The 27,554-nt window shown below is 51.7% G+C and overlaps 1 protein-coding gene across 4 annotated transcripts; it reads left to right on the top strand.

Annotated features, from left to right (window-relative positions):
- Positions 1-111: 111 nt before the first annotated feature.
- Positions 112-24,402, top strand: CD276 (CD276 molecule). Of its 4 annotated transcripts, none has more exons than XM_077317568.1 (10): positions 112-436; positions 2,714-2,809; positions 7,143-7,212; positions 10,672-11,019; positions 11,240-11,536; positions 16,073-16,213; positions 18,208-18,240; positions 18,748-18,856; positions 20,443-20,478; positions 22,470-24,402. In XM_077317568.1, exons 3-10 carry the CDS (start codon positions 7,158-7,160, stop codon positions 22,909-22,911), a joined length of 1,461 nt encoding a protein of 486 aa, XP_077173683.1. In that variant the 5' UTR covers positions 112-436; positions 2,714-2,809; positions 7,143-7,157; the 3' UTR covers positions 22,912-24,402. The 4 variants fall into 4 exon arrangements, with proteins under 4 accessions (XP_077173683.1, XP_077173682.1, XP_077173681.1 ...); XM_077317567.1 differs by having other exon boundaries at positions 113-436; positions 7,092-7,212; XM_077317566.1 differs by having other exon boundaries at positions 114-436; positions 7,088-7,212.
- The last annotated feature ends 3,152 nt before the right edge of the window (positions 24,403-27,554 follow it).

Genomic DNA, 27,554 nt, shown 5'->3' with positions numbered 1-27,554 from the left:
AGCGTCACTCCCTGGTATTTTTTTATTGCAAAGGGGCTTTGCCCGGGGCAGCCGAGACCGCAGCGGGGAGGGATCCCCGCCTGGCTCCGCTCGCACGTGGCGCTTTGTTTCTCTGCTGGGGGTTTCCTCCTCCGGCGGCAAAGCTCCCGGCCGGGACGGGGCCCTCTCCCGGGAGACCCGAGAAGAGGGAACTCCCCTCCGCGCTCCGGCCAACCGGAAGCCCGGGGGCTGGCGCGGTTCTCCAAGGGCTCGCCCCCTCCGCCCGCTTCCTCTCCGCCGCCGTCCTCGGGCTCAGCGGGGGCTCGGCCGGCAGGGAAGGAGGCCGGACGCTGCTCTGCGCCCGGAGGAGAGGGGAGGAGAGGGAAGGGAGCCACGCCCGGGGCTGCAGCCGGCGCTCCCCGGACGCAGAACTTCTCGGGTCGCTCCCTCGGGCAGGGTAAGCGCTTGCTTCCTTCGGCGGGCGTCTGGAGGGGAGGAAAGGCTCCAAAACTGGGAGGGAGGGGGCGGATTGTGCAGAACTTTGGGGGACTTTGGGGGGGGGGATGCGATCCCCCCTCCACACCCATTCTTCTCCGCCCCTAGAATTCGCTTTTGGGGGTTGCAGGTTTGTTCTCTGCCCTCCCCCCCCCCCCACGATCTCGCATTTGGGAATTGCAATTTTCTCTCCCCCCCCTCCCTTTCCCAGTTTTCGCATTTGGGCTTTTTAAGCCCCCCTCCCCCCCAGGTTTTGCATTTGGGCTTTGCAAGCCCGCCCCCCCCGCGGGTTTTGCATTTGGGATTTGCCATTTTACCTCCCCCACCCTTTTGAACTGGCTTGTGGTCAAGCATTCCGCGAGCCTCTTCCCCCTTGGACCACCTCCGGACTATGGAGATCCGTTTCCCCGCAATCTTTGGGATTTTAGCCCACTGAGGTCCCTGGCCTCCCTCCCAAAACTCTGCAGGAGTTTCTCCGCCTGGATCTGGGCTACCCTGGAAGCACAGAGGTGGGCAAAGTCATTGAGCGTCCTGGCCAGCCATTCCACTTTTGGGGGAGAGGGGGTGGCAGGCTCATTGAGAATTAAGGTCTTCTGCAGGGGTTGGGGGAGGAGGCATAGAAACCCATCTTGGACCAGTGACATATAAGCGGTGGGAAGAATACGGGGCGTGCAAAAGTCGCCTCTAGCCCACGAAGAACGTCACCCCCAGACTGCAGAGATTAGCTTACCTGCATGCTTGCATTCTCATTGGGGTGGCACAAGGAGAGGACCAGGACTACAGTAGCCATTTTCTCCTGGGGAAGTAGCCATTTTCTCCTGGGGAATTGAGCTTTGTATTCTGGGGATAAACTGTTAATTTTGGGGGGGATTCCCCAGTTCCCACCTGGAGGAGGGCATCCTTGCCCCCCCCTCCCCTCCCCAGCCCTCCATTCTCTCTCCCTTGTTTAGGAACTTTTCATTGGGAAGGCGAGCTCCAGATCTGTGGTTCTGGCCTCCCTAGAAGGGAACGTGTCAGTTGGCTGTTGTTTTCCTTCCGAAATCCAACCTCTCTTTGCTCCATGCCTATTCCTTGGCGCTAGGCTGACTTAACAGAAAGCAGTTCTCCCTGATATGCAGACAGATAACACTTCCTGGGGGCCAAGCTTTGCAGGAGCCTCAGTAGGGGAGGAACAGAAAAATGGCATTTTGAATGCATTTCCCCCTGTGTAGGCTGCTAGAAGTCCTATGGGGGAAATAAGCCTGTTTGTGGAGAGGGGCCCCGATCCCTGTTTCCTCAGCTGCTTTTTAGATCCAAATGACACATCTGGCATTCCAGTTGATCCAGGTTTGGTCCTTAGCATCTCTGGCCTGATGTTGCCACATCCCTAAATTGGCCAGCTAAAGCAGGGGTAGTCAACCTGTGGTCCCCCAGATGTTCATGGACTACAATCCCCATGAGCCCCTGCCAGCAAATGCTGGCAGGGGCTCATGGGGATTGTAGTCCATGAACATCTGGAGGACCACAGGTTGACTACCCCTGAGCTAAAGTAGACCAGGGCTGTGTACGTTTTGGCTTAATCAGGTTGGCCGCCCACCTTCTGTCCCGAGACCAGGTTTGTTTTCTCCGTCTCTGTATTGGATGGAGAAGGTGAGATATGTTCAGAGGTGGCTTGTCCCAGCATCTCAACCCTTCTTGGGGGTCTCCCATCCAAATTCTACCCAGTTGTGATCCCCATTGCGCCGTTAAGACCCATAAAGCTTGTGTGCATGCACACATCTTCAGATACACATGAAAACGCATCCCTAGAATTAAGAGGTGCGCATGCCCATTAAAGCTTATACCTGGAATAAAACTTTGTTGGTTTTAAAGATGCCGCAGGGCTCAGACTTTTGCTCTGCTGCTTCCGACCAACACGGCCGCCCACCTACATCTGGCTTCTGAGAGGTCAGGCCTGGATTTCTTTAAGACTTTGACACCATAAGAATTCTTGAAATTCGGGCACTAAACCAATATTGACAAGTTACTGAGCGTTGTCCCAGGCTTTGATTGTCTTCTAGTGGCCGATGCGATCTCATGCGCGCTCTATTGTTCTGCCCGATTGGGAGTCACTTCCGAAGGTTCACGCGGGCATCCTTGCAAAACCTCCCCAGTTTATGAGTCATTGGTCAGAGGCGGCGGGGAGAAAGGAGGCTGGAAAGGCTGTGCTCTTCCAGGAAGGAGAGAGAAAAGACACTTCCTGCCTCTTTTTTGTATGCAGAAGGAGGAAGGCAGTGGCTGGCCAAGGAACTGAGTCGGAGGAAGAAGAGCCGGCGAGTATGAAGAATTAAGCTGCTTTGACGTCTCCCGCTTTTCGGTGAGTGTTTGTGCTTTGCAGTTATAACAGCCCCACCTACTTCACAGGGTGTCTGCTGTGGGGAGAGGAAGGGAAAGCGATTTGTACGCTGCTCTGGGTCTCCTTCGGGGAGTGAAAACCGGGGTGTGAAAATCCCAGCGCTTCTTCTCAGCCCAGGTTTGCATGCGGGAAGCTGCCAGTCAGAGGTGGAAATACCGGCCTCAGTACCTTGTCTCAGTAGGCAGCAGCTAGAGGATTTTGGGTAGCCACTTTTGGAAAAGACCACTGATATCTGCTGCCAGTTAATTCTGAGCTGCATGGCCCAGTGGTGTGATTCAGAATGCGGCAGCTGCTTATGTGTTGGCATTCCTGCAGAACAGACATCAGTTTATCAGGCCTTGGGGAAGGCGACAGCATCGAGGTGGTCTGCACCCATCCCTTATGAACCACGGCACCTTTGCGCTTCCCCGGCGCTTCTGGGTTAGGTGCAAACCAGCAGCAGCGCAAATCCCCCCTCCTGCGTAGCTTCTTTGCTCTCACAAGGCAAAATCGATGTGTCTGTTATTTAATCCAATAAATAATGTCGCAGCCTCATTTCCTCAACAGGGTTCCGAAAGCAAAAAAAAAATCAATCTGTACCGATGGCTTGGGCAGCGGGCAGGGGAGGGATGGCGCTGTGGGTTGGCTTCATTTCATTCCTGTCCATCCCCCCCCCCCCCCCCCCAGGCCAGAGCTTAGGTGCCTCCCTGTGCAGAAGGGCTGGGAGCTCCACACAGGCCGTTTACTGCCTATTGACATTAAACGGCAGCTGATTAGTGCCCATCTGGATAGTAGCAATTGAGGGACGCAGCTTGCATGGGCAGTTTGGGGACTCCAGCTGTAGAGACAGTTGATGATTAACTCTCTGCAGAGCCTGGCTCCTACCTACAGGCTCTGATACTCCTGGTTGGGACGGGAATTGGCGGAAGTCCCTGGGTACTCAGCGTGTTTCAGGCCTGTGTGGGCAGGGAGGCCTGAGACTGCGCTCAGCTCTGCTTGTGTGGCTTTTGCCCACCTGTCTAGTCCTTCTGATGTCAGCCGCGCTGGACGTGCGGTCTGGAATCCTGCTGCGTCCCCAATGGCTGGGCTGAGAATCTGCACCTTGGCGGGTCGTGAATACGCTCTGGAGCATTGCAAAGTTCACAATTCCCAGCTGCAAAGTGACTGTAAGGGCATACCTTTTGCACGCATGTTACGACTGTGCTAAGTTGCCTGTGGAAGCCATGGGCGGAGCCAGTGGACTCAATTCCGGCTTCTCTCTGCCTGTATTGGCCGTGGCTCCTGAAGAGCTCCTGTACCCCGCTTTTGTGTAACCCGAAGGAGTCTCATAGTAGCTTCCAATCACCTTCCCTCCCTCTCCCCGCAACAGACACCTTGGGAGGCAGGTGAGGCGGAGAGAGCTCTGTCAGAACTGGGACTGGCCCAAGGTCACCCAGCTGGCTGCATATGGAGGAGGAGCGGGACATCAAACCCCTTTCTCCAGAGTAGAAGCCACTGCTCTTAACCACAACACCAAATCGGGTACACGCTTGTGCAGACGCGCTCTTTGAAATTTTCACCCAGCCTGTCAAGCGAGGCTGCAGTATTATAATAATCTTATAGAATTAAGTCAACATGGGCAGAATTCCCCATCCGTCCGGCGTTCCCAGCTCCATGTACGGGGCTGTTTTCTGAGCCACGGCCTCGTGGCAACCCATTCCGTCTGTAGGGCGATAGTTTGGAAGTTGCAAGGGTGGCGTTGTGCTGGCGGCGAGTATTTTAGACTTGATAATTACCGTGGTGCGTTGGCAGAGAAAGGAGAAACCTGGGAAAGGGGAGGGGGGGGTCATCATGAGACTAAAAATGTAAGCTCGGGGCTTTATAAATAGCTTCCTGGGTCTCTTAAAATAAATAGATTTGTCATAGTGGAAAGGGTAATTAGGCTGCTGGAGATGGGCAGGATGAAGCCAGAGGGGAGAATTAAACATGGATTAGAACTGTGGCTGTTTGGCGGAGTGGCTAGCAGGTTTTACTGGGCTTGGGAGTGGTGGAGCAGCCGGCAGGGGCTCATGGTAATTGTATTCCATAGACATCTGGAGAGCCACAGTTGGGCCCCTCCTGTTCTAGAGCAGTGGTCCTCCAGATGTTCATGGACTACAATTCCCATGAGCCCCTGCCAGCATTTGCATGGCAGGGCTCATGGGAATTGTAGTCCATGAACATCTGGAGGACCACAGGTTGACTACCCCTGCTCTAGAGCATTCTTTCCCCCCAGCATACTACTTTTTCTACAGGCAGGGATTGGCCAGGGGGTTTAGAACTCAGCCCCCTATACTTTTCCAGGGTGGTTGGGAAGCAGTTTCTCTCAGCTTGGCACAGTGTCTTGTGCAGGCATCCCCAACTTGGGGCCCTTTTCTGGGTCCTGCCAAGTGCTTTTAGGAAGTGAGCAGGGCCAAGTAGGGCTTTTGTAATGGAGATTTGATAGTCTGTGCAGGTTTCTTTGCTGCTGCCCCCACAGATCTACGCGGAGTGACAGAAGACGAATTGAGACAATCATTCTGTGCTTGGCGTTCCCTGCTGCAGCAGCCATTTTGTGCCTGGCCCTGTCAGATTTCCAAATGGGCTCAGAAAGGTGGGGGGACCTTTGGTCCTGTGAGAACAGCCAAGCTGGGAAGGCCTCCTGAAGTACACGTACAGTTCCATGCAACAGTCTGTAGATCGGTTGTTAGTACGTCTGTAAACACGTTAACATCCGTGAATCTGTGCTCAGAGAGACTTTTCCGTCTGGCAGCGTGTTCATACCCAGGGTGGCTTGCTCTTTTGCTGGCGTGAGAGGGCATTTGGGGGGTCTTACAGATGACTCTCTGTAGCAAGTGAATGCCTCCCTTTCATAGGGGCCGGTCTGCGTTCAGCTCAGTCCATTAGTCAATTAACAGCCTGTTTCGGTGCCGAAAGTCAAACAAGAGAGCGAGCCAGATCCTACAGCTGTTTCCAGAGGTCAAAGACCATAGGGAGCAGCTGCTGAAAACACAGTGAGGGCAATTAACATCTCTTCCTAAAGCAGGAAAAAGCAGTAGCACCTCAATCAGGTTAGGGGCATTGCGTTAAATGTGAAAAAAAAAATATTTCCACCCAGAGCGCTATAAGAACATAAGAGAAGCCATGCTGGATCAGGCCAAGGCCCCCTCCTGTGCAGTGGGCAAAACCCACTGTTACAATTTGTATAAAGTCACCGTTTGCTTGGGCTCAGTTCCAGGGGAAAACATAGCGAAGGCAGTAAATAAGTCAAAACAGGAGACTTATGGGCAGAACTATCTTTCAAGTATGGAACTCTGAGAGAAATTAGTTTTATTTTGGACTCTCTTCCCTTCGCGGAATCCAAAGCTCCATCCTTGAAGGGTTTCTAGGAGATCTAACCACACTGCGGCTGTGTCCAGACCCTCTTAAACATCAGCAGAACCTCTTAAACATCAGCAAGGTTTCTGGGAACCTCACTCCAAAACAAGGCCTGTGGTTTGCACATTTGGTGATTCCCTTTGGCAGAGTTTGACCGGTCAAATGACCGCCCTCAGTGGGGAAGGCTCTCTGCCTTGCATTTCGATTGCATTTCGATTGAGTTCCGCTGCTTCTAAACCAGAGAGAGAGAAAGCAAGAGAGAGAGAGCGCGCGCACGGGAGGGGAATCCCAGCTGAGGCGATGGCACAGCTGTCCAGTTTTATTCCCTGTTCCCATTTGCAGCCATCCCCCGGGGCAGGATATTGTGGCAGGGGAGGAAACAGTGAGGAGTGAACAGCTGCTGCGGGCGGCATCCTGCCCAGTGAGGCTGTGTGGAAGGACATCCGCTGAATTCGCCCTCTGGGGGTGTGGGGATGAGCAGGAAAATGCTTTTCTTTTCTTTTTTTTGAAAGAGGGAGAATTTGGGTTCCTCCTTCAGGGTTGTGCCAAGCCAGGCTTCGTCCACCTGGCGAGCCAGCATGGTGTGTCGGTTAAGAGAGCCGGCCTCTAATCTGGAAGGCTGGCTTTGGTTCCCCAGTCACCCTCCACATGCAGCCAGCTGGGTGACCTTGGGACAGTCCCAGCTCTCTCAGAGCTTTCTCGGCCCCACCCGCCTCACTGGATGCCTGTTGCGGGGAGAGGAAGGGGAAGTGATTGTAAGCTGCTTTTGAGACTCCTTCAGGTAGTAAAAAGCAAGGTATAAAAACAAGGCATAACACAGCTACCCCAAGGGTGAAGTCGGGCACAGATATTGAAATAAGTAGTGTTTCCTGCTTTTTGTTTTAGTCAGAGTGAAGACTGCTGTATCGAAAGCCTCAGCAGCTTTTCTTCTGTGTCTCAGGGAAGTTCTCTGGCAATGAAGATGCACTTCCCAGTTGTAACCTGGATGCTGCTTGTGTCTCCGCTGGCTGGTAAGTTGGTGATGCTCCCTCACCCCCCCCCCCCTCTCTGTAAAGCCCCTCCCGCCTCTGTGCAGCTCTGTGCTGGAAGACAGTCCAATTTGCCCGGTAATGTCCGACTTCAGTCCTTGAAAAATAACTGATTGACCCTTCCCCGTTGATTTGTTTTCATCTTAAATGTCAATAAGGAGATTCCTTTGGCGAAAGCTTGGGATGGATAAAAACCAGGCTAAGGGTGACATCTAGTGGCCAAATTGGGGGAACAGACACCTCTTAGAAGAAGATGAAAAGAGAGACGCATGTGTTTAAAATGCTTCTTTACCTGCTGGTGGAAGCAGCCCAGTCCAGTAGGGAAAGGAGATGGTCTTATTCGTTTTCTCCTCCTCTGAAATTCCACGTTATGTCCTGGAGAGCAAAGTGCAAGCTATTTGAGTTTTTCTGTGATTGGAAGCGAATGAGTAATAAAATTGATAAATGTGGTTTAGTCCACCCTCCTGTCTCAACCAGGGGCCTACGGATTCCTCTGGAGGGCCAACAACAGGGCAGAGAGGCCTGGGCCTTCCTCTAGTGCTCCCTCCTAGCAATTATATTCTGAGGTTCTCTTTAGTTACCATGGCTCGTAGTTGCTGACAGGCCCTCTCCTCCATGAATCTGTCTAACCCCCTTTTACGTTCCTTATGCCCTCCATTGCTATCTCCGCTGGCCGTGAAATCTGCGTTATAATAACTCATTGAGTAAAAAGAAGTTTCCCTTTGTCTGTCCTAAGCCTTGTGCCCATCAACTTAATTGGGGTGCCTCCAAGTTCTAGTACAGGGTTGGCCCCCATGAGCCCCTGCCAGCGTGGCCAGTTGGAGATGCCGGGGATTGAACCTGGGACCTTCTGCCTGCCAAGCAGAGGCTCTGCCGCTGAGCCAGGGTCCCAGATCAAGGCCTTCCCCATCCCCTCCTGCCTGGTCCTTTGAGATGCCGGGGATTGAACTTGGGTCCTTCTGCCTGCCAAGCAGAGGCTCTGCCACTGAGCCACAGCCCCCACCCACCTGAAACTGCCTTCAGCTGAATCAGACCCTTGGTCCAGCAAGGCCAGCATTGTCCACTCAGGCTGGCAGCAGCTCTCTGGAGTCCCAGACAGAGATCAGGGAAAGAATCGGCTCATGCAGTTCCACTCTGTGGGGGAAGCTGCATTTTAGCTTTTTTCGGAATTGGGCTTGACATTATTCCATATGAGGTTTTTTTTTTTTTCAGGCACTTTGGCTGCCTGGTTTGTCTGGGTGGACATCTCCCTCCCCGGCCCCCGTTTTATTTGCTCTCTCACCACGTTCAGTCGGTGGCTCCTGCCTGTGCATTACGCACCCTGCGTGCACACACAGTAGAATCTCCTTCCGTAGCTTTGACTGCGTGGGCAGTGGTCTGTTGCATTCAGCTTCTCCCCCTCGCAGCTTGTCCCTCTAGTGTGGAAAGAATATGGTTCTTCACACAATCACCTGGAACAAAGAAATGAGACAATAGATTTCCTCGACGCTTTCCATTAGCGGCAGGGTGCACGCTCTTGCTCCCTTATGAATCATCTGGGAGCGGCGGACTTTCTGTAGGAATTACGCCTGCGGTTGCCAGGTAGCCGCGTGCCCTCTTTCGTTCCCGAGGCAGCCGAATTCTCTTGGGATCGACTTTCCTTCATGTGCAAACCCGGAACCCCTGGCAGCAAACGCCTGTGCCAGAATGAAAATGGGGTCGTAATTTTCGGAGGGCCATCTCTCTTTGTAGAAGTGCTGGTCTTTGCGTTCCTGCAGCATCTGTTTTAAGTGTTTTCATTTTAACGGGGAAAGCTGGGTGGAAAGAGCCAAGCAGGCGTTTGTGTGTGCTTTTAAAGCCGACGCATATTTCTGCCACTGGATGTTGAGGTATGGCACACCCCCATGCGCAAGGGGGCACAAAGCAGCTTCCAAGACGACCCAGGAGAGCCAAATCAATAGATAAACAGGAAGAAGCAATAAAACGCTGAAAGCAGCCAATAAAACATCAGGTTAATAGATCTACAGAATAAAAACCGCTTCTAAAAATCCAGCTTGGATAGGATACTGTAAGAGTTCCAGAACATTTTTGAGCTGGTGGGCACCTCGGGTATGCGGACATGGGGGCGGGCACAACCACAAAATGGCTACCGTAGGAGGCGGAGCCAAGCCCAACATGGCTGCTATGACAGACAGAGCTGACTGCACACCGGAAGCAAAAGTGCAGGGGGTGTGAGGAGTAATTTAAAAAAATACACCGGGAAAGGGAAGTGTGCGAGAAAATAAAACGGATGGCAGTTTTGGTGAATCCATGGTGGTGGCAGTTTTGCTTGAATCCATGTAGGGTTTTCATGGCAAGAGGGGATCAGAGGTGGCTTTCCCTTCCTCTCCCCGCAACAGGCACCCTGGGAAGGTAGGTGGGGCCGAGAGAGCTCTTGAGAGAACTGCCCTGCGACGGCCGCCCTAACAGGACTGCGACTAGCCCTAGGTCACCCAACCGGCTGCATTGTGGAGGAGTGAGGAATCAAACCCACTTCTCCAGATTAGAGTCTGCCGCTCTTCACCACCACGCCACGCTGGCTCTCTTTGGGCCTGCCTCTGCGTAAGGGCCCTGGAAATCCTTGTTGGCTTCTCTTCCAAATGCTGTCGGAGGCTGGCCCTGCTTAGCTCCCAAGCTCCAACGAGGTCAGGCTAGCCTGGGCCCCTCCAGGGACGGGCACCACACCAATGCCTTTTCAAAAGATGGCATGGTAGAGGGAGCGACGGTGAAGGAGCTCTGGCTGACAGATGGGGGCAGCAGTGCTCTAGCGTAACTCACACCGGCCCCTTACCGTGTTTGCCGTGGAGTTGATCTTGCTCCGGTCTTTGTTCGAAGGGGACGTCTTTAAAGTCTTGTTCTGCTCTCCTGAGCATCCCATGGGGTTAGCTCGTAGATCTGCCTTGTCTGTTAGTGAGAGGCCCGTCTGCGAGGCTGATTCTGTAAGGATCCTGGCTTCTGAATGCCTCTTTAACTTGCGGAATTCCATCTGGAGAGCCACAGTGTGGTCCCCTTAGTGATAATTCACTGATAAAGGTAAAGGTATCCCCTGTGCAAGCACCGAGTCATGTCTGACCCTTGGGGTGACGCCCTCCAGCGTTTTCATGGCAGACTCAATACGGGGTGGTTTGCCAGTGCCTTCCCCAGTCATGACCGTTTACCCCCTGGCAAGCTGGGTACTCATTTTACTGACCTCGGAAGGATGGAAGGCTGAGTCAACCTTGAGCCGGCTGCTGGGATTGAACTCCCAGCCTCATGGGCAGAGCTTTCAGACGGCTGCCTTACCACTCTGCGCCACAAGAGGCTCTAATTCACTGATAGTGATACCTTAACGTAACTAATGTCTGCCTAAAGGGGAAATCTATTGGCGGTTGGGACAGGTTTGCCATGGAATGGCCTCTGTACCGTGCTCGTACGTCTTCTCAGGCGCCATGGAAATCAAAGTCCCCGATGACCCGGTGGTTGCCGTCTTCGGCCACGACGCCACCTTGTGCTGCTCCTTCTCCGACGCCAACTTCAGCCTGGCCGACCTCAGCCTCATCTGGCAGCTGACAGACACGAAGCGGCCGGTGCACGAATTCGCGGAGGGGCGGGACCAGCTGGACAACCAAGAAAGGAGCTACGCCAACCGCACCGCCCTCTTCTACGACCAGCTACCCCGGGGCAACGTCTCCCTCCTCCTGCGCCGGGTGCAGATCGCCGACGAGGGGAGCTTCACCTGCTTCGTCCGAGTCCGTGACTACAGCAGCGCCGCAGTGAAGCTCCAAGTTGCAGGTGAGGGTGGAGGGGAGGAAGGTGGGAGGGCTTTGTAGGGCAAGGCTGAGCCCCGCAGGGAATCCAGCCCCACCTTCTTGCCTTTAGCCCAACTTACTGATTGCACAGTGGTCCCTGCCTTAGTTGCATCTAGACTGGACTACTGCAGCGTGCTATGCTTGGGGCTACCCTTGAAGACCGCAGGCCCTCTGAACTCCCGCCTGTCCTCTTTCCCCTCCAGCTCTCTACTCCAAGCCCAACTTGAGCCTGGAACCCAACAAGAACTTGAAGCCGGGGGACCTGGTCACCGTGACGTGCCACGCCTTCTCCGGGTATCCGGAGGCAACGGTGCTGTGGCAGGATGGGCGGGGCAACAACCTCACGGAGAACATCACCACCTCGCAAGTGGCCAATGAGGAGGGCCTCTTTGACGTCCACAGCATCCTTCGGGTGGTCTTGGAGCCCCACAGCACCTACAGCTGCCTGGTGAAGAACCCCCTGTTGGAACAGGAAACCCACACGTCCATCACCATCACAGGTGGGTCGCTGGCTGGGCGATGGGGGAGGATTCCTCGGGCGTGCCTCTGTGCTCGGTCTTGGGTCATGCCTCTGAGCTTCGGCTCTGCCCCAGATTGCAGCGGGGTGGATTGGGACACCCTCTAAGCCAGCGGTTCGCAATCCTTTCAGTACGGTGGCCCACAAGCACAAATGTCCTTGGCAAAGCTGGCCAGCGTGGTGTAGCAGTTAAAGAGCAATTCAACTAGGTAACTGTGTTCGTCTGAAGTAGAACAAATTTTGAGTCCAGTGGCGCCCTAAAGACACACAAAATTAAATGGAAATCACCAAACCACGTATATAAGGAGGGAGTTGGTCATGGATTAGTACACAGTGTTGTTTACCAGATCCACGAGCCTTCCAGGTAGATTCATAAGGTTGTCTTCGGATTCAGCTCTGGGGGAAAGGAACATTGTAAGGGAATAAAAATATCAACATTAATGTGCATCAGGCACTCCCAGTTGTCACAGTCCCAGGAAGCAGCCCTGCTTCTGCTCCTTCTGATTCCTTCCCTGCTCAAGCCCCGGCCCGGCATTCAGGAACGGATGCTTGATGGCTCTCGTGTAGTTCAGGGTTATTCTGCTGGCTGGCGACAGCCTCCGATAATAAGAGAGAGGGAGATGTGAAAACAGATCATAAAGATGGCTGGGCCTAGTTTATTAAGCTCTGTTTATTGTACAGGAGGCTCCCCGCTACACTGGCCTCATCCGTCAGCAGGGCTGCTTCCCTGACAATTAATGTCTAGTTTGGCAAGAGTTTTTTCGGCTCTGTTTATCACAAGCAGGCCTCGTGCGGAGGGCCGGCGGTTGGGGGAGATTAGGGCAGGTTCTGTACTGGTTCCTTTTCGTTGCATGGTGGTCGTAGAAAGCGCCATCAAGCCATCCAGGTCCTACCCAGGGTGAACGCTGCTTGGGCTCTGGGATCTGATGGGACGGGCTAGCTTTGGGCCATCCAGGGCTGGGTCTTTTTATGGCATAATGCCGGATAAATGCTGGATAAAAGGTTGAGATTTATGAATTTGAGTCCATTAGCACCTTAGAGCCCAAGAAGATTTTGGGGGCGTACGCTTCCGAAAATCAAAGCTCCCTTCATCAGGTACAAGTAGGAATGGAGATACCTGAGTCCTTCTATTCCAGGGAAGGATGGGAGTCCAGATGCAGATGTACAATTCTCATATCACCGCCGAGGCAGGTTTTCTGCCCCTAGGCCTTTCTCGCTGGCTTCTGCTTCGTCCCTCTGCATCCTGACTCCTTTCTTTGCGTTGCCCTCCCTACCTTCCAACTGGGGTGTGGGAACTCAGGGGTCTGCATTGGTACTGAAAGCCAGCATGGTGCAGGGATTAAGGTCTGCTTATTAGGAACATTGTCTTGAACCTCACAGATGGGATGGAATTATTTCAAAGGAAATTCCGTCTCAACCTCCGGAAGAAGTTCCTGACAGTTAGAGAGGTTCCTCAGTGGAACAGGCTTCCTCGGGAGGTGGTGGGTTCGCCATCTTTGGAGATTTTTAAACAGAGGCTGGAGAGCCATCTGACAGAGAGGTTGATTCTGTGAAGGCTCAAGGGGGTGGCAGGTGACAGTGGATGAGCGATTGCGATGTGAGTGTCCTGCATAGTGCAGGGGGTTGGACTAGATGACCCAGGAGGTCCCTTCCAGCTCTATGATTCTATGATTGCAAAGACTAAAACATGGCTACACAAACTCCCCAATGTCTCCAACCAGTCTGTTTCCCGGTCAAAGAGCCCTCTTCAGCAGTGCTGCTCCAGGACAAAGGAAACTTCCATTTTTACTCGGAAGCAAGCCTTGCCAGTTTTCACTCCGCTTTCTTCCTGATTCAATATGCTTGGCGTCAACGACTTCGTAGCTGACGGACCTTCTTGGAGATGTTTGAGCTCCCGGTGAAATGGTTTATAGAGCCGGCTCCCTCGTTCGGAGGGGCCTGCCTCGGCTCTAAGCGGCTTCTCGCTGGCTTCACGCTACCTTGGGTTTTATGGATACCCTTGAGCTCTTTGTAACCTTGTACGTCTGCAGGTAACATTAATTAGTGTTTAATTATCCTTGGCACAGGGATTGCTGGCTTGTGAAAGAGGGGTCCCTCCAGGAGCATAAACCTTTTGGCTAAATGCACAGCGCTGCCTGGATGGTGACGGAGTGCAGCTGCGTGCGCCACGCCTGGAGGGGGAGACAGAGCAGTACAGCAGCCGCCGCTGTTAGAAAGTTGTCCGTCTTGTAATCCGTAGGGGAAGGATTTGGCGTCTGTGTCGCTGGAATTCCGCACTAAGAGATCCTCTTGCATTCCGCGCCGCTAAATTCCGCAGTGGGGGAAATTGTGCAAATTAAGCATGCAGGCGTTCAGGTTGTTTTGAAGAAGAAGAGTTGGTTCTTATATGCTGCTTTTTTCTACCTGAAGGAGTCTCAAAGCGGCTTACAATTTCCTTCTCATTCCTCTCCCCACAACAGACACCCTGTGGGGTGGGTGAGGCTGAGAGAGCCCTGATATCACTGCTTGGTCAGAGCACTTTTCTTGGTGCCGTGGTGAGCCCAAGGTCACCCAGCTGGCTGCATGGGGGGGGGGAGCAGGGAATCAAACCTGGCTCGCCAGATTAGAGGTCCGCATTCCTAACCACTACACCAAGCTTTCAAGTTTTGTATACTTGCTGAGTTACTGTATGACTGGCAGGGGCTTCTGGGAATTGTAGTCCATGGACATCTGGAGGGCTGCAGTTTGACTACCCCGGTATAAAGCATTAGAACGTTTCATTCTGTAAATAAAACGAACATTCCTCATTGCAGTGCTTATCCAGAAAAGTCTTGATTCCCCCCGATATCCATCAGCGGCATCCGAGGATTTGAAGTGCCGTGTTGATGGGAAAACTCATTAAGCTATCAAAAGAATTAGTCCAACCAGAGGCATTTGTGGCCATCCGGGTATTCCTTTCTTTCTAGTGTAAATAGTTGCCCAGAGAATACCAGATTTCTCATGAGTCCTTTTGGTAGGATGCTAAGATTACCGGATGCTTTTCCGTATGCTTACTGTGAAAGCTCTTGTGATTTGTTTTCAGGTGTGTTCAGTAGCTCTAAGCGAAGCGTGTTTCAGATCCTTCTCTGTTGGTAACAGATGCTGCCCTTTTGACGTGAACGGGCTGCTGTTTTGAAGGTGGGGCTTGGCTCCGCCCTCCCCTTGGTGACATGTCTGGACGGATGATCCACCCACAGTCACTGCACGGTTTCCCCAGTGCGGTATACTGATGAGATTAGAAGTCCGCAGTTATTTGGAGAGGGCCATCCCCAAACGGCTCCAGCAGGAGATGGGGTCACACACAGTACCTCCCTCCTTGCTTTGTGAAAGACTCGCTGGAGGGGGATGAAAATAAATTCAGGAAAGGAAAGCCATGAGTTGGGTGGAAGGGAGAAAAAGAAAAGGAAGTGAAGAGGAGAACCTAAAGGGTGAATGGAATCAGAAAACCAGTTATTGATGTAATATATGGTGGATTCTTGTGTTCATGTGACCATTAGGGCTGTGAGTCCCTGGCATGCTGGGAGGGGCAGCTATAGAAATAATCAATCAATCAATCAATCAATCAATCAATCAAATGGTGATGCCGGGGCTTGAACCTGCGATGTTCCACCTGCAAAGCTCTGTTGCTGAGCCACAATCTCTTCCAGTATGGGTCAGTGCGAAATCATCAGAACAAGAACAAAATCAATGCAATATCGACCAATCAAATTAGCTGTGGACAAAACAACTGCCAAGCTGAAGAGAGATTTGAAAGCAGGGACGGCCAGCCTCTTCCACCTGGGAACCGGGTTCCCTCCCAGCCAGGACTTGACTGCCCCTTCTCCCCTGGAACTGAGCCTGGAACAGCAAGCCCCTGAGACCACATCCTTGCGTGTGCAGACAGAGCACTGCAAGCTTGTGTGGTTATCCCAGGAGATGGTCCCGGATGCCTTCAGCTTCCGTTTATTCCCACCCCGCCCCTGCTACGGAGGCGCAATCCCTGGCTGGAGATCTGCCGTGCTAAAAAGTACCTTTTAAAACCCGAGCCGCCTCCTCTCCTAGCCAAGTGACAGCTCTGCATCGATTTGAATTTATTAGCATAATTATTTAAAGGTTAATGAAGTGTTTTATGGGGTAATTCAACCTGCTGTTTTTCCGGCTTCCTCCAGCGCCCCGCGGAAGAGCGGCAATTGGAGTGGCCGCTGAAATCGTTAGACCTCAGAGCGCCAGAGTGGCCGGAGAGAGCCGTTGCGCGATCTCGGCTCGGCTGGGTGCTGGGTGAAACTGTGCACTGTGGGTCGCTGGCTGTGCCGGAATTCCTGGGGAGGGGCTGGTTACTGTTCCGTCCCCTGCTTCTCCTAGACTTAATCTTGCATGTCTTCCTTACAGCAAAAAAATCCCAAGGAGTTAAATTAGCAAGCACCACCTCCCTGTTGTATTTGTACCAGCATGCTTCCTCCTTGCTTTTTCCTTCCAGTAAGGCCACTGGGAGTGACTGTGTCTCCCTTCCCCCCTTGTTCAGGACAGCATCTCGTGTTCCCGGCCGTGGCGCTCTGGGTCAGCGTGGGGCTGGCCGTCTGCCTCCTCGTCCTGTTGGGGGCCCTGGCCTACGTCTGTCAGAAGAAAATCCGTCAGAGCTGCAAAGAAGAGAAACAGAAGGCTGGTAAGTACGAGGGGTGGGCTTGTTCCAAGCCTGGCTGGGTGCCTTTCCGAGTCGGCTCCTTCGCCGTCTTGCCTGCCCAAAATGGAGCGCGGTTGGGAATGTGAAGCCTTTGAAATGAAAATGAAAAAGACACTTAGTTCCTTCACCCTGCCTTTTCACTACCCGAAGGAGTCTCAAAGTGGCTGACAGTCGGCTACCCTTCCTCTCCCCACAGTGGGCACCCTGTGAGGTAAAAGAGGTTGAGAGAGCTCGGAGAGAACTGGGGATGGCCCAAGGTCATCCAGCAGGCCTCATGTGTCTCAAAGCAGCTGACAGTCACCTTCCCTTACTCTCCCCAAGACAGATACCCCGTGAGGTGGGTGGGGCTGGAAGAGCTCTGAGGGAACTGTTCCTGGCCTAAGGTCACCCTGTAGGCCTCATGTCTCAAGGCGGCTGACACTCACCTACCCTTCCTCTCCCCACAGCAGATATCCTCTGAGGATGAAAGAGCTCTGGGAGAACTGTGATTAACCCAAGGTCACCTAGTGGGCTTCATGTGGAGGAGGAGTGGGGGATCAAACCCAGTTCTCCAGATTAGAGTCTGCCTCTCTTAACCATTACAGCACACTGGAAGCCCTCTTTTTCTTCTAAAATGTGCACAGTCTTTGGGGTGTAATTTCTTTGAACACTCTTGAAGCTGCTGTATTCTAAATCAGACCATCACACTGGCAGCGACTCCCCTGGGGTCCCAAGCAGAGCTCTTTCTCATTACCTACTACTTAATCCTTTTAACTGTAGATGCTGGGAATTGAATCTGGGCCCTTCAGTGTGTTCTACCATTGAGCCAGGGTCCCAGATCAAGGCCTTCCCCATCCCCTCCTGCCTGGTCCTTTAACTGGAGATGCCGGGGATTGAACCTGGGACCTCCTGCCTGCCAAGCAGAGGCTCTGCCACTGAGCCAGGGTCCCAGATCAAGGCCTTCCCCATCATCTCCTGCCTGGTCCTTTAACTGGAGATGCTAGGGATTGAACCTGGGACCTTCTGCCTGCCAAGCAGAGGCTCTGCCCCTGAGCCAGGGTCCCAGATCAAGGCCTTCCCCATCCCCTCCTGCCTGGTCCTTTAACTGGAGATGCCGGGGATTGAACCTGGGACCTTCTGCCTGCCAAGCAGAGGCTCTGCCCCTGAGCCAGGGTCTCAGATCAAGGCCTTCCCCATCCCCTCCTGCCTGGTCCTTTAACTGGAGATGCCAGGGATTGAACCTGGGACCCTCTGCATGCCAAGGAGATGCTCTTCCCACAGAGCCCTATCCCCCGGGGCTTTCTTAAAATGAGAGTTTGTGGAAAGAAAGGTATGAAATTAATCTCGTTCTTGAGACAGGTTAGTCTAATATCGATCCTCTCCTCCTTGATGGGAACTGCTGAGCAAGCCAGTTGGGAAATGGATGTCTCCCCTCCCTCCCTTTGCAACATAAAACACAAAGAAAAGAAAAGACCGACTCATTTGTTGTGGCAGAACTTTCCCCCGTGCCAGGAGCCTCTCCATCACGCACATGAATTCATGTGTCTGACACCAACACGACTCCGGGCCTTTAAAAAGTTCTGCCACCATAAATGCTTTGGTCCTTCAAGGCCTTGAAGAAACTCCTTCCTGGTCAACCGGTGGTCCATGTGTCTGTTCAACACGCTGCCTGCAGTTCTTCTGAGCATCGTTCCCCGTTGTGTCACCTGCCCCGTGTTTCAGGATGGTGGGCGTGGCTCCTGCCCCATGGGGGCTTGTGAGTGGCAGCTGGTTCTCCGTTGAAGCAGCTGCCCCAGAGGAACAAGTAAGCCCTGAGCTTCTCTGAGGTCCTGCCCTCAGGCTAGGGGTGGAAGTCAATGCGGTTTTTTCGGCTGAGGGACATTGCAAATGTGGCTGCCCGTGAGCTGTGGATTGCTCCCCCTGCGTTGCCATAGCATATTCACTGAGAAAGTCTTCCTCTAAGGATCTTTAAAAAATATATCCTTGTGTTTTTTCAGAGGAACTAGAAGACGGAGAAGGACCCAAGACAGGTTAGTCCGGGCTTGATCCTCCGTCTCCTTAACGGGAACGGCTCTGCAAGGGTGTCGCTGCGGTGATTTCTTCTGCCACATATCGAGCGCCGCCATGTGTAAACGTCTGGCCCCGTGCAAAGCTGTGTCAGACCGCTGGTCCCTCCGGCTCAGTATTTTCGATTTTGACTCCCGGCATCTCTCCCGTAGCCTCAGGGCAGCCAGAGCTGTTTCCCAACACCTGAGTCGCTTTTTAAGCAGCAGATGCCAGGGATTGTACCACGGATCTTTCTGCAAACAGAGCAGGTGCTCAGGTGCTCCACTGCAGCCCAGATACCCTCCCCCTCCGGGCCGGTGTTGTCCTGCAGTTACGCATTCTCTTGCATCCTGCCGCAAGCTGGCAGCCCGGCAGCCTGCGAAAAACGGGATTATCATTTTAATAAAGCGCGATAGCTACACTCTGCCGTAATCAAGCGGATTAATTATAAATTTGGCAATTCCCTTTATCTGCTCCGAACATGACAATAGGCACGGCGTGCTTGGGTTGGCTGGGTTCTAATCTCGCCTCGAGGAGGAAGACGCTGTGGCCGTTCCGGTCTACCTGGCATGACGGCGCCTGTGCTGGCTGCGGGATTAGGTGCAAACGGAGGGTGATGTTGGGGAAGACGTTCGCGGAAACTGCTGATTCTGGATTCTTCGGGGCAGGGTTCCCCCAAATTGGCACCCATGGGTGCCATTGCTGCCACCGGTACTCTCACCGGGGCCTACTGAGCTTTTCAGGAGGAGGGTGGCATCCCTGCAAGTCAGGACTTGTTGTAGGCTGCCTTCATTCCAATTAAAGGGTTTTTCAGCCAAAGGAGGACTGGGCTTCCATTAGCCTGGCTGTGGTTCTATTCCCCCGCCTGGCTTTCCTCCTTTTATTTTTTGATTTGCCGTTTCTGTTTTTCCTTCAGGTTTTCCTTCCCTGTTCAGTTTTAAGATGTTTCTCCGAGTCTAGAGGTTGGCCCAGGCTTGTAGAGACTAACCTACCCTGTTCCTAGATCGCCCCCATCTCCTTTATGAGTTTTTTCGGTCTGCATGTGGGAATTAAAGTGAGGGGAATTGAGTTGCAGCTCTTCATGGGGCATTCAAGGCAAGAGATGAGCAGAGATGGTTGGCCGTTGCCTTCCTCTGCGTAGCAGCGCCAGTCTCCCTCTCCTGTCCAGGGGCCAAAATCCTATTTAGCTTTCAATGTCTTGGCGATTTGGCCTCCTTAAAGGTGCCTTTTTTAGAAGGTTGATTTTATGCTTGTGGCTTGTGAAGGAAGGGCCATTTGATGATAATGATGCATACTTGGTGGGCGAAAGCAGGTACCACTTGGTAAGAAAAAAGTATAGAGGAGGTGGGTCCCCAGCCCTTTTAAGGCTGCAGGCACCCTTGGAATTCTGACACAGAGCAGTGGGTGCAATCTCAAAATGGCTACTACAGTAGGTGGAGCCCGTCACAAAATGGCTGCTGCGGGAGGCGGAGCCGACCACAAAATCTCAGGAATTGAGGTTGTGTAAAACTCTGATCAGGCCAAACTCTGTTTCTTTTTAATCTACATAACCAGCCAGAAACCTTGCTGGGCAAAAGTCCCATCTAGCCCTGCCCCCTCCCGAAAATGAAGAGATCACAGTCGAAGTGGCTAAATATGGCAGCTTGCTAGTAAAACGCCAGAAAGAGTGGTTAAAATTTAGATGTATAGATCCTAGGCAGCCAAGAATATCTGCAAGTCTGCATGAGGGTTTTTAAAAATTTTATGTAAGTGCTTTTACCTGACGTGCTGTATTATTGTTCCCATTTCTTCCCACGTTATCTCTGGTGGTCTTGGACCGTACAATAAATCTCAATATAAATAAAGGAGTGCGTGAAAACAGCGGAGGCAGATGCATTAAAATCAGATGCACGTACATGCTTTTAAGAGACGAGCAGTCCAGTTTGGGGGCAAGGCATGCGTGGGGAAGAGTGCATGGGCGAGGGGGAGAGAGCACCAGAGTCGCCATTGTCCACCAGAGAGCAGTACAAGGCGTGCTGAGGTTAGCTTTTCCATTGGGGTGTGAGACAAGATTTCACGTTTGCAAATAGAAGCTTAGAGCAGCCCAGATGGCCTCCTCAGCTTGTTTTGCTCAGGGTGGTGCTCTAGGGTCCAATAATCTCCTCTTTCTTTTTTGTCCCCTTTCCCTCCTCCTCCTCCTCGGCCAGCTTTGCAGCCTCTGAAGAACATGGACATCAAAGAAGGTAAAGAACGTAAGAAAACAAAATTATGGGCTTGTCTAACACCTGTGGGTGGGGCTGCCGTTTCGTGATGCCTCTGGCACTGCAGTTCCTGGCCTACCTGGATGTTGTGAGCCTGGGGGCTCACAGAAGGAATCCAGGCAGCAAGAACGCACGTTGCAAATTTTGTCGTGGTGCAAAAATTCATGTGCTACGTTATAATGGGTGTGAGACCTCTCAGAAAGGGAGTGGCCATTCCGGAAGTTACTTGTGGGCTCTGGACAGTGCCCGGAGTGCTCTGTGTCTGCCCGTTAGCCAGCTTGGTGTCGAGGTTGAGGGCAGGGGCCTCTAATCTGGAGATCTGAGCTTCATTCCCGTTTCTCCATCTTGGTCTAGCCACAGTCAGCTGGGTGACCTTGGTCTAGTCACAGTCCTGTTGGAGCTGTTCTCTCAGAGCAGTTCTGTCAACACTCTCTCAGCCCCGCCAACCTCACAGGGTGTCTGTGGTGGGGAGAGGAAGGGAAAGCTATTGTGAGCCACTTTGAGACACCTTTGGGTAGTGAAAAGCAGGATATGAAAACCAGCTCTTCCTCCTCTTCCTTTTTCTCCACAGAAACTGCCGAGTTCGGTAGTTGTATTCTCTGTGTTCTTGACCCATAGGTCAGGTTTTAAGAAACCTTTTGAACCCCAACGTTCCCCCCCACCCCCCCCAAGCTCATTTATGTTGAGGTGCTGGTTTTGGATAGCAGCTTCGTCATCTCTCTGGGGATGAGCACAAAATAAATCTCAGGATGTATTTCAGTGGTTTGAATTGCCTGTCGCTTCAGCCACCAAGTTGAGGACCAAAGTCCACGCAGGGTTTTTGGCATTTCTGCAGCACGTCTTCCGTTACCTTAGCATGTTCCTTTGAGGCTAGGAGCGTGTTCTGCAATGCAGGATTGGCTGCAGGAATAGAAGGGCTTAGGATCCCCAGCCGCTTTTCCAGTAGAGAGGTCACAGCTCTTATGCAAGACCGCTGTTAGGATCTGCTGTCTGCAAAATTCATCTCCGGCCCCAGCCCCTCCTCCTGTTAATTTCGTTTCGAGAGAGAATTATTGAGTACGGCGTATTGGGCCTTTGACAGCGAGCAGTTGGATGAGATTGAGAGAGGCAGTAGACCCGGATGCCTGAGGCATAAGCAAAAATCCTGGGTAGATGGACGTGAGCAAAAATACAAATCTTACCAGGTTAGAAGGGTTGGTTGCATTCTGATGTTGTGAGCTTTGGAAGACCTTGTGCTCGTGTGTGTGGGCAGAGTTTGGATATGCAGAGGGAGCAGAGCAGCTGGGCTGCTTGAAGAATAAAATCGTTTCTATTCACAAGATAAACAACTACGCATAGAAAGAGAGAGAGGGAGACACCTAAGTATCTGTTGATCTTTCTAATGATCAACAGCTGTTCTGGAGGCAAGCAGGGAGGAAGTGTACTCAAAGAAGCAGGAAGTCTCTGGTTGAGCCAATCAGGACACTGGAGGAGATAATTTGAAAATCACCAGGAAGTTCCTATCCTAATCTACATCTCTGGTGCCCCCTGTAGGAGTCCCAGTGTGCTCAGTTATGCACACTGCAGATCTTGCATATTCCAGAAGTGAGAATATCAAGTCAATGGTCTATATAATCCAGGGTTTCCCCCCCCCCCATAGTTTTTTTATTATTATTTCTGGGCTACAAACCCTGGTTTGTTCTTTATGAGCCTGCTTGATTTAGTGGATCAGAGCAGCAGCCTCTAATCGGAAGAACTGGGTCTGTTCCACATGCAGCTGGGTGGCCTTGGGCCAGTCACAGTTCTTTCAGAGCTCTCTGTTGCCGTGGGGAGAGGAAGGGCAAGCAGTGGTAAACCACCTTGGGACACAGGGCCCTTTTTTGTGGCTTCATTATGCGCAGGACCCCTACGTTTGTGGCTCTTAGAATCGTCATTTCCTTCCGTTTCAATCAGCTTGTTCATTTCCGCACGGTGCCCTGTTTTGTTCTTTCTAGACATTGGGGAAGAAATCGACTGATGCGGATGCAAGGAGACTCATTAACTACCCTCCAGAGCTCCCCTCGGATCCTTCTCTGCGGATCGGATGTGAGAAACGAGGACCACGGCCTCCGCTGGAGCTTGCAGCTTGGTACCATTTGGCTGCCCCAGTCCCCCCCTCCCCACGTTCTCGTACGTGCAGATAAACCCCAGATCCGCCTGGCTGTCTCAGCGTCGGATTCTCGACCCGCATTTAGAAACCGAGTGGAACACTGTTGGCTTCTTACAGTTCTGTGTTTTGCCCCGCGAGGATCCCCAGAGCCTCCTTTTCCTGGTTTTTACTTTTTGTACTGTGCTGGCAGCTTGCCACCACTGATGGTTCTCATCAGTCTGCATCCTACCCGGATGAGAGCAATTTGGATCTCTGGTTGCTACAGGAGATGGTGCGGAGTATCGTAGCACAGCAAGAAGCGAGATGGCAGTCCTTAGAGCCACTTGAGCATCTGAAGGCCTGTTTCTGTGCCTTGGATTCCACTGGGGACTTTGCTTTCTCCCGCTGTGTCGGGGACAGTTCTCTTGGCAAAATGAAACATAGCTGCGAGAGCCACCAGGAACCAGTTCTACACAGTGACGATTGTGCGCAAGTGTCTTTACATCCTTTCAGGGAAAAAGTGGCAACCCCGGTACAGGGTTGGTAGGCGCTCTCATGTTCAACATATTTGGCTTTGAGAAGCCACAGGGAGAATTGCTATCTCTCTTGCTTTCTCCAACTGCGGATAAATCACGCAGTTGTCCTTTCAGGGGCAGGATCTCACCTGGTTGCAAGAACCGCAAGGGATGACGTGGTCCTAGCCGTATTTTGGCCTCGCAACAATCCCTGTTTGGTAGGTCAGGCCAAAGGGAAGTTCCTGGCCCAAGGACAGCCAGCGAACTTCGTGGCCAGGTATGGATTTGAACCCGGGTTTCCCAGCTCCTAGTCTGACACTTTAACCACTACAGCGCAGGAAGCTGTGCTGGTGTTCATGCCACTGTAGCTGTCTATTCTAGTCTTTTTTCTAAGTCCTCTCCGCTTTTCCCAGGCATTTAACCATTGATGTTTGTAGGGTTACTCCTGGTTGGGTTTGATCCCTTTGTCAGGAGGGGTAGGAAAAACTCTGTCCTCTTATACATTTTGTGCAAATCGTAACGGTGCTAATGGGTGTCACTGGGAAAATCTGCTGGCTAGATGGCTTCCCCCCCCCTGCCCTTTTCATTATGCTGTTCTGAGTGCCTATGTGGAGATTGTGTCAATCTGTAAGCGCCTTTCCATTGATGCTGTATGCTCCCCAATGGTAACTAACAGTTCGAGTCTTTAATTTTTTTTAAATCTCGAATTAGCAAATGTAGTGTTGATCCGATCTGAAAACGGTTTCCTTTAAAAACAAGAGCCTCGTGCTATAGCACAGGGGATCCCAAATCTTTTCAAGCCCATGAACACTGGGGGAGCTCCGACGCAAGGCGGTGGATGCAGCCACAACATGGCTACCGTACAATTTTTGTGGAGTCGGCCACAAAATGACTTCTGCAGCTTCCCTTCAGTCATGCAAGAAAGATCCGTGGGCTGTGATGGAAGCTGCCACCAAAGTAACGTTAAAAAAAAAAAAAGTGTACACAGCCAATGAGAAGGCTTACTGGGCAGAAGCTCCCCCCCCCCCCAGTTCCTCTCTGTTAGGGACTCCGATTACAGACCTTTTCATAGTTGAGTAGGTCCATAGGAGTGTTTGGATGATATTGTGACCCATGAATTACCCAGATGCCTTACCCAAGATCCTGATGTGTTCTAAGTTCCATGCTGCAGACCTTTTCCACGCCCGACCCCACTCCCGGACTAACGAGGGCTAGTAACTTTGCTGTTTGTTTCTTTGTTTACATTTTTTTTTTAAAAAATAAATATTTAAAAGAGAATTTGGAGCACTCGGTGGCTTTTGGAGTCAGTTCTTTTGGAGAATGTACCCTGTTTGCTGGGAAGGTATGTATCATTTCTGGGGGGTTTAATGCCTGGGGGGAGTGGGGACAGAATATTGTTGTTATTATTGTGATCGGATCAGACGCTTTGGCCTTTTTTCTCTTTGTGGCCTGCCTCCATCTCTCTGGACCAGCTTGATTTAGGTGGTTTCCCATTGCTTGCCTCTGAATAGCCACCCTGGACTTTCTCCATGGTCTCTCATCCAAGTATGAACCAGGTTAGCTTCTGAGATCTGCCAAGGTCAGGCTATTCTGGGCTGCCCAAGTCAGGAGCCATGTGATAATTAACACCCATGTGATAATGTTCTCGTGTGTGTGCACATTTTTGAAAGCACCCCATTGCCCATTGAGCATTTTCAAGCATCCAGCCAGGATGTTCTTGGGGAGGTGAGCAGCTCCTGGACAGCCCAGGACAATTGCCTGGACTCCTGGACAATTGCCCCTCATCGATGAATGTACTCAGACCATAGGAAAAATCCACCCAACAAAACACAAATCTTGTTAAAGAGTTCCTCTTAACAGATGTCACGTTGCCCTTTGCAAATTCAGCTTTGAAGTTTTTTTTGTGTGTGTGTGTTTCCACAGCCGAGGCAGGAAAAATTGGCATCTTGCGCATAATGAATAAATCAATTCCATTTAACATAGAAAATCTTCGGTGGGATGGATCAGCTAGGAAGTGCGTCGGAGAGCTTTTCTCCGTCTTAATTGTAGCAGATGGGTATAATGGCCATTATGGTGTATTCTCTTTTGTCTGTTCCCCCCTCCAGGTGTGCTTGTGAGGCCTGTGTTGTAGATAAGAGCACACCAGCTGCCTCTTGATCCCTCTGCATCATCCTGACTGTGGTCAGGGACCCTCTGGTTTTGGTAGGGCGGCCCATTTCTGAGCACACCTGTCTGCCTTTCTCTCCAGGGGCACTCCTGCTAGCTTGCAGTGTTATACCTTTGTTGGCCCTGTTCCTTGTGCACAGATGTGGTGTCCATAGTTTACAAACATAGCTGGGCTGGTACATCATATTAGTAGCTTCTGGACAGTCTAACACAGAGGTCCCTCATGCGCACCTGTTGACAACTTTTGGGGTGCCTGCCAAGGATTTTTAGGAAACAGGTGAGGATTTTTCCCAGCAAGGCTCTTAATTGGGTATGCAGATTTTAAAAAATGTTGCAGCTACAAGGGTCTTCACTGAGTTACAAAGGGAAGCCGTGCAGCCATTTTGTGGCTGGATCCGTCTCCTACGGCGGCCATTTTGTGGCTGTTCTCACGAGGCATTCCAAAGACTCAAAAGGTTTGGGTAGCCGTGCTGGTCTGAAGCAAAAGAACAAGAGTTTTGAGTCCGGTGGCAGTTTTAAGATCCACCCAGTATAATTCGGGGTTATAAACTTTTGTGTGCAGAAATGGGCATGCACATGGAAGATCATACCCAGAATCAAACTTTGTTCACCTTAAAGGTGTCGCCAAACTCAAACTGTATCCTGTTGAGAAGGAACAGGCTTTAATCTTGCAAGCTGAAAAGCTCTCTTGTATCGAGGAACAGTTTTTAAAAAATCTAAATAGGGTAAGGGTGCCCTTGGGTAAGGCAGTCACTAATATAAAGGGGAGAATACCCCACAGGCTCTCTTCGTGCTGCTTACAAATCAGAATCATAGAGTTGGAAGGGACCTCCAGGGTCATCTAGTCCAACCTGCTGCAGAATGCAAGGAAACGCAACTACCTGCCCACCTACAGTGACCCCAATTTCATCCCTGGCCAGTCTGGCCTGGAGGAAATTCACCTCCCAACTCCCGAGTGGCCATTGGCATTTCCCTGGGCGTGCAAGAATGGCCCGCAAGAGCCATGCATGGACACCATCCCTTCTGCCCAGCCACTTGCAACCCTGCCTAAATCCACAGATGTTACAGATGTTTATTCACTGCAGAGCGCGCTGCTGAGCTGCTTACTGCTAAGGGCTGGCATCTTAAAGAAGACTCAAGGTTTTTATTCTAGCACAAGCTTTCAGGGACCGGAGGCCGCTCCATCACTTGTGCATAATAGGCTCTCGCTAGTCTGCCTGTCCGTCCAGGAAAGAATTGCAAGCAACGGGGAACGGCGCTCAATATGACTACTCAAATATGCTTAGAAGTACAGGGAGCATCCAGAATAGCAGCAATTAGTGGTAATGCAGTCTCAGTCCCTCTCCCTCTCCCCCCCTCCTCAGTAAATAACATCAGTGTATCAACGTGCTCAATTAGGTAAGATGTTGGGATTTCAAGGTGATGCAGACGGAAAATCTCGGCGTTCGAGGGGAGCGGAAGGGATCTGTCTGGATGGAGAAATGATAAGAAGCAGAGCTTGCGTGATGCTTAACAATTGTGGGGTTTGTGTGTCTCTGTGCGTGTGGGGAGGGCTGCTGCGAAGAGGTTGTTTTTTGTTTTGGAGGCATACGCCAAGACAAACACAGCCTCAAAGGACCCAGCCTATTAGAGTATTTAATGATCCAGAGGAGCTGAACATCTGATTTACAAGCCAACAAGGGAGAAGACGGAATTCAGTGGCTGGAACCAAAATGGTTTGCGTTGGATTACTGGGAGTACAAAAAAATAGAATGTTCCCTGTGCCACAGCAAAAGGGTTGTCTTGGAGGGAAAATAACCTGCCAAGATGCAGTCAGAGTGCTTCACTGGCTTCGGACAGTTTGAATCACCGTCTCTCGTTTGTTGACATGTTGAGCGAAGAAGCTATCGTGGTGGTGGTCCTGGGGAGGGCAGCCGACTCTGCTTCGAAACGGAAATTCAGAAATTCTGATCTTTGGGTAAGGGAGATTTGGGGGGTGCAGTTAAGTTGGGGAGCGCCTGGGGGGTCTTTGGGCCACAGGCTGCACAAAACCTCTGTTTGTGCGGGCTCTCGGTGAGGATAAAACATAGGAGAGGAGAATAGCATAAAGGGCTTTATTTTAATTTATTTTTTTGCATTTGTACCCTGCCGTTTCATGGAGGCTCAGGGTGGCTTAGAAAAGGATGATAAAGCATATAAAAACGAAACATTAACCATTAGGTTTTTAATTTTTAAAAGCTTAATTTGTAAATAGCTAAGCGGGTTTCCAACTGCCTCCTTCCCCAAGTGAA

Source organism: Paroedura picta, chromosome 18 (genome assembly GCF_049243985.1).
Source record: "Paroedura picta isolate Pp20150507F chromosome 18, Ppicta_v3.0, whole genome shotgun sequence".
In the NCBI taxonomy this organism is placed as follows: domain Eukaryota; kingdom Metazoa; phylum Chordata; class Lepidosauria; order Squamata; family Gekkonidae; genus Paroedura; species Paroedura picta.
This window is presented reverse-complemented; position numbering and strand designations above follow the sequence as displayed.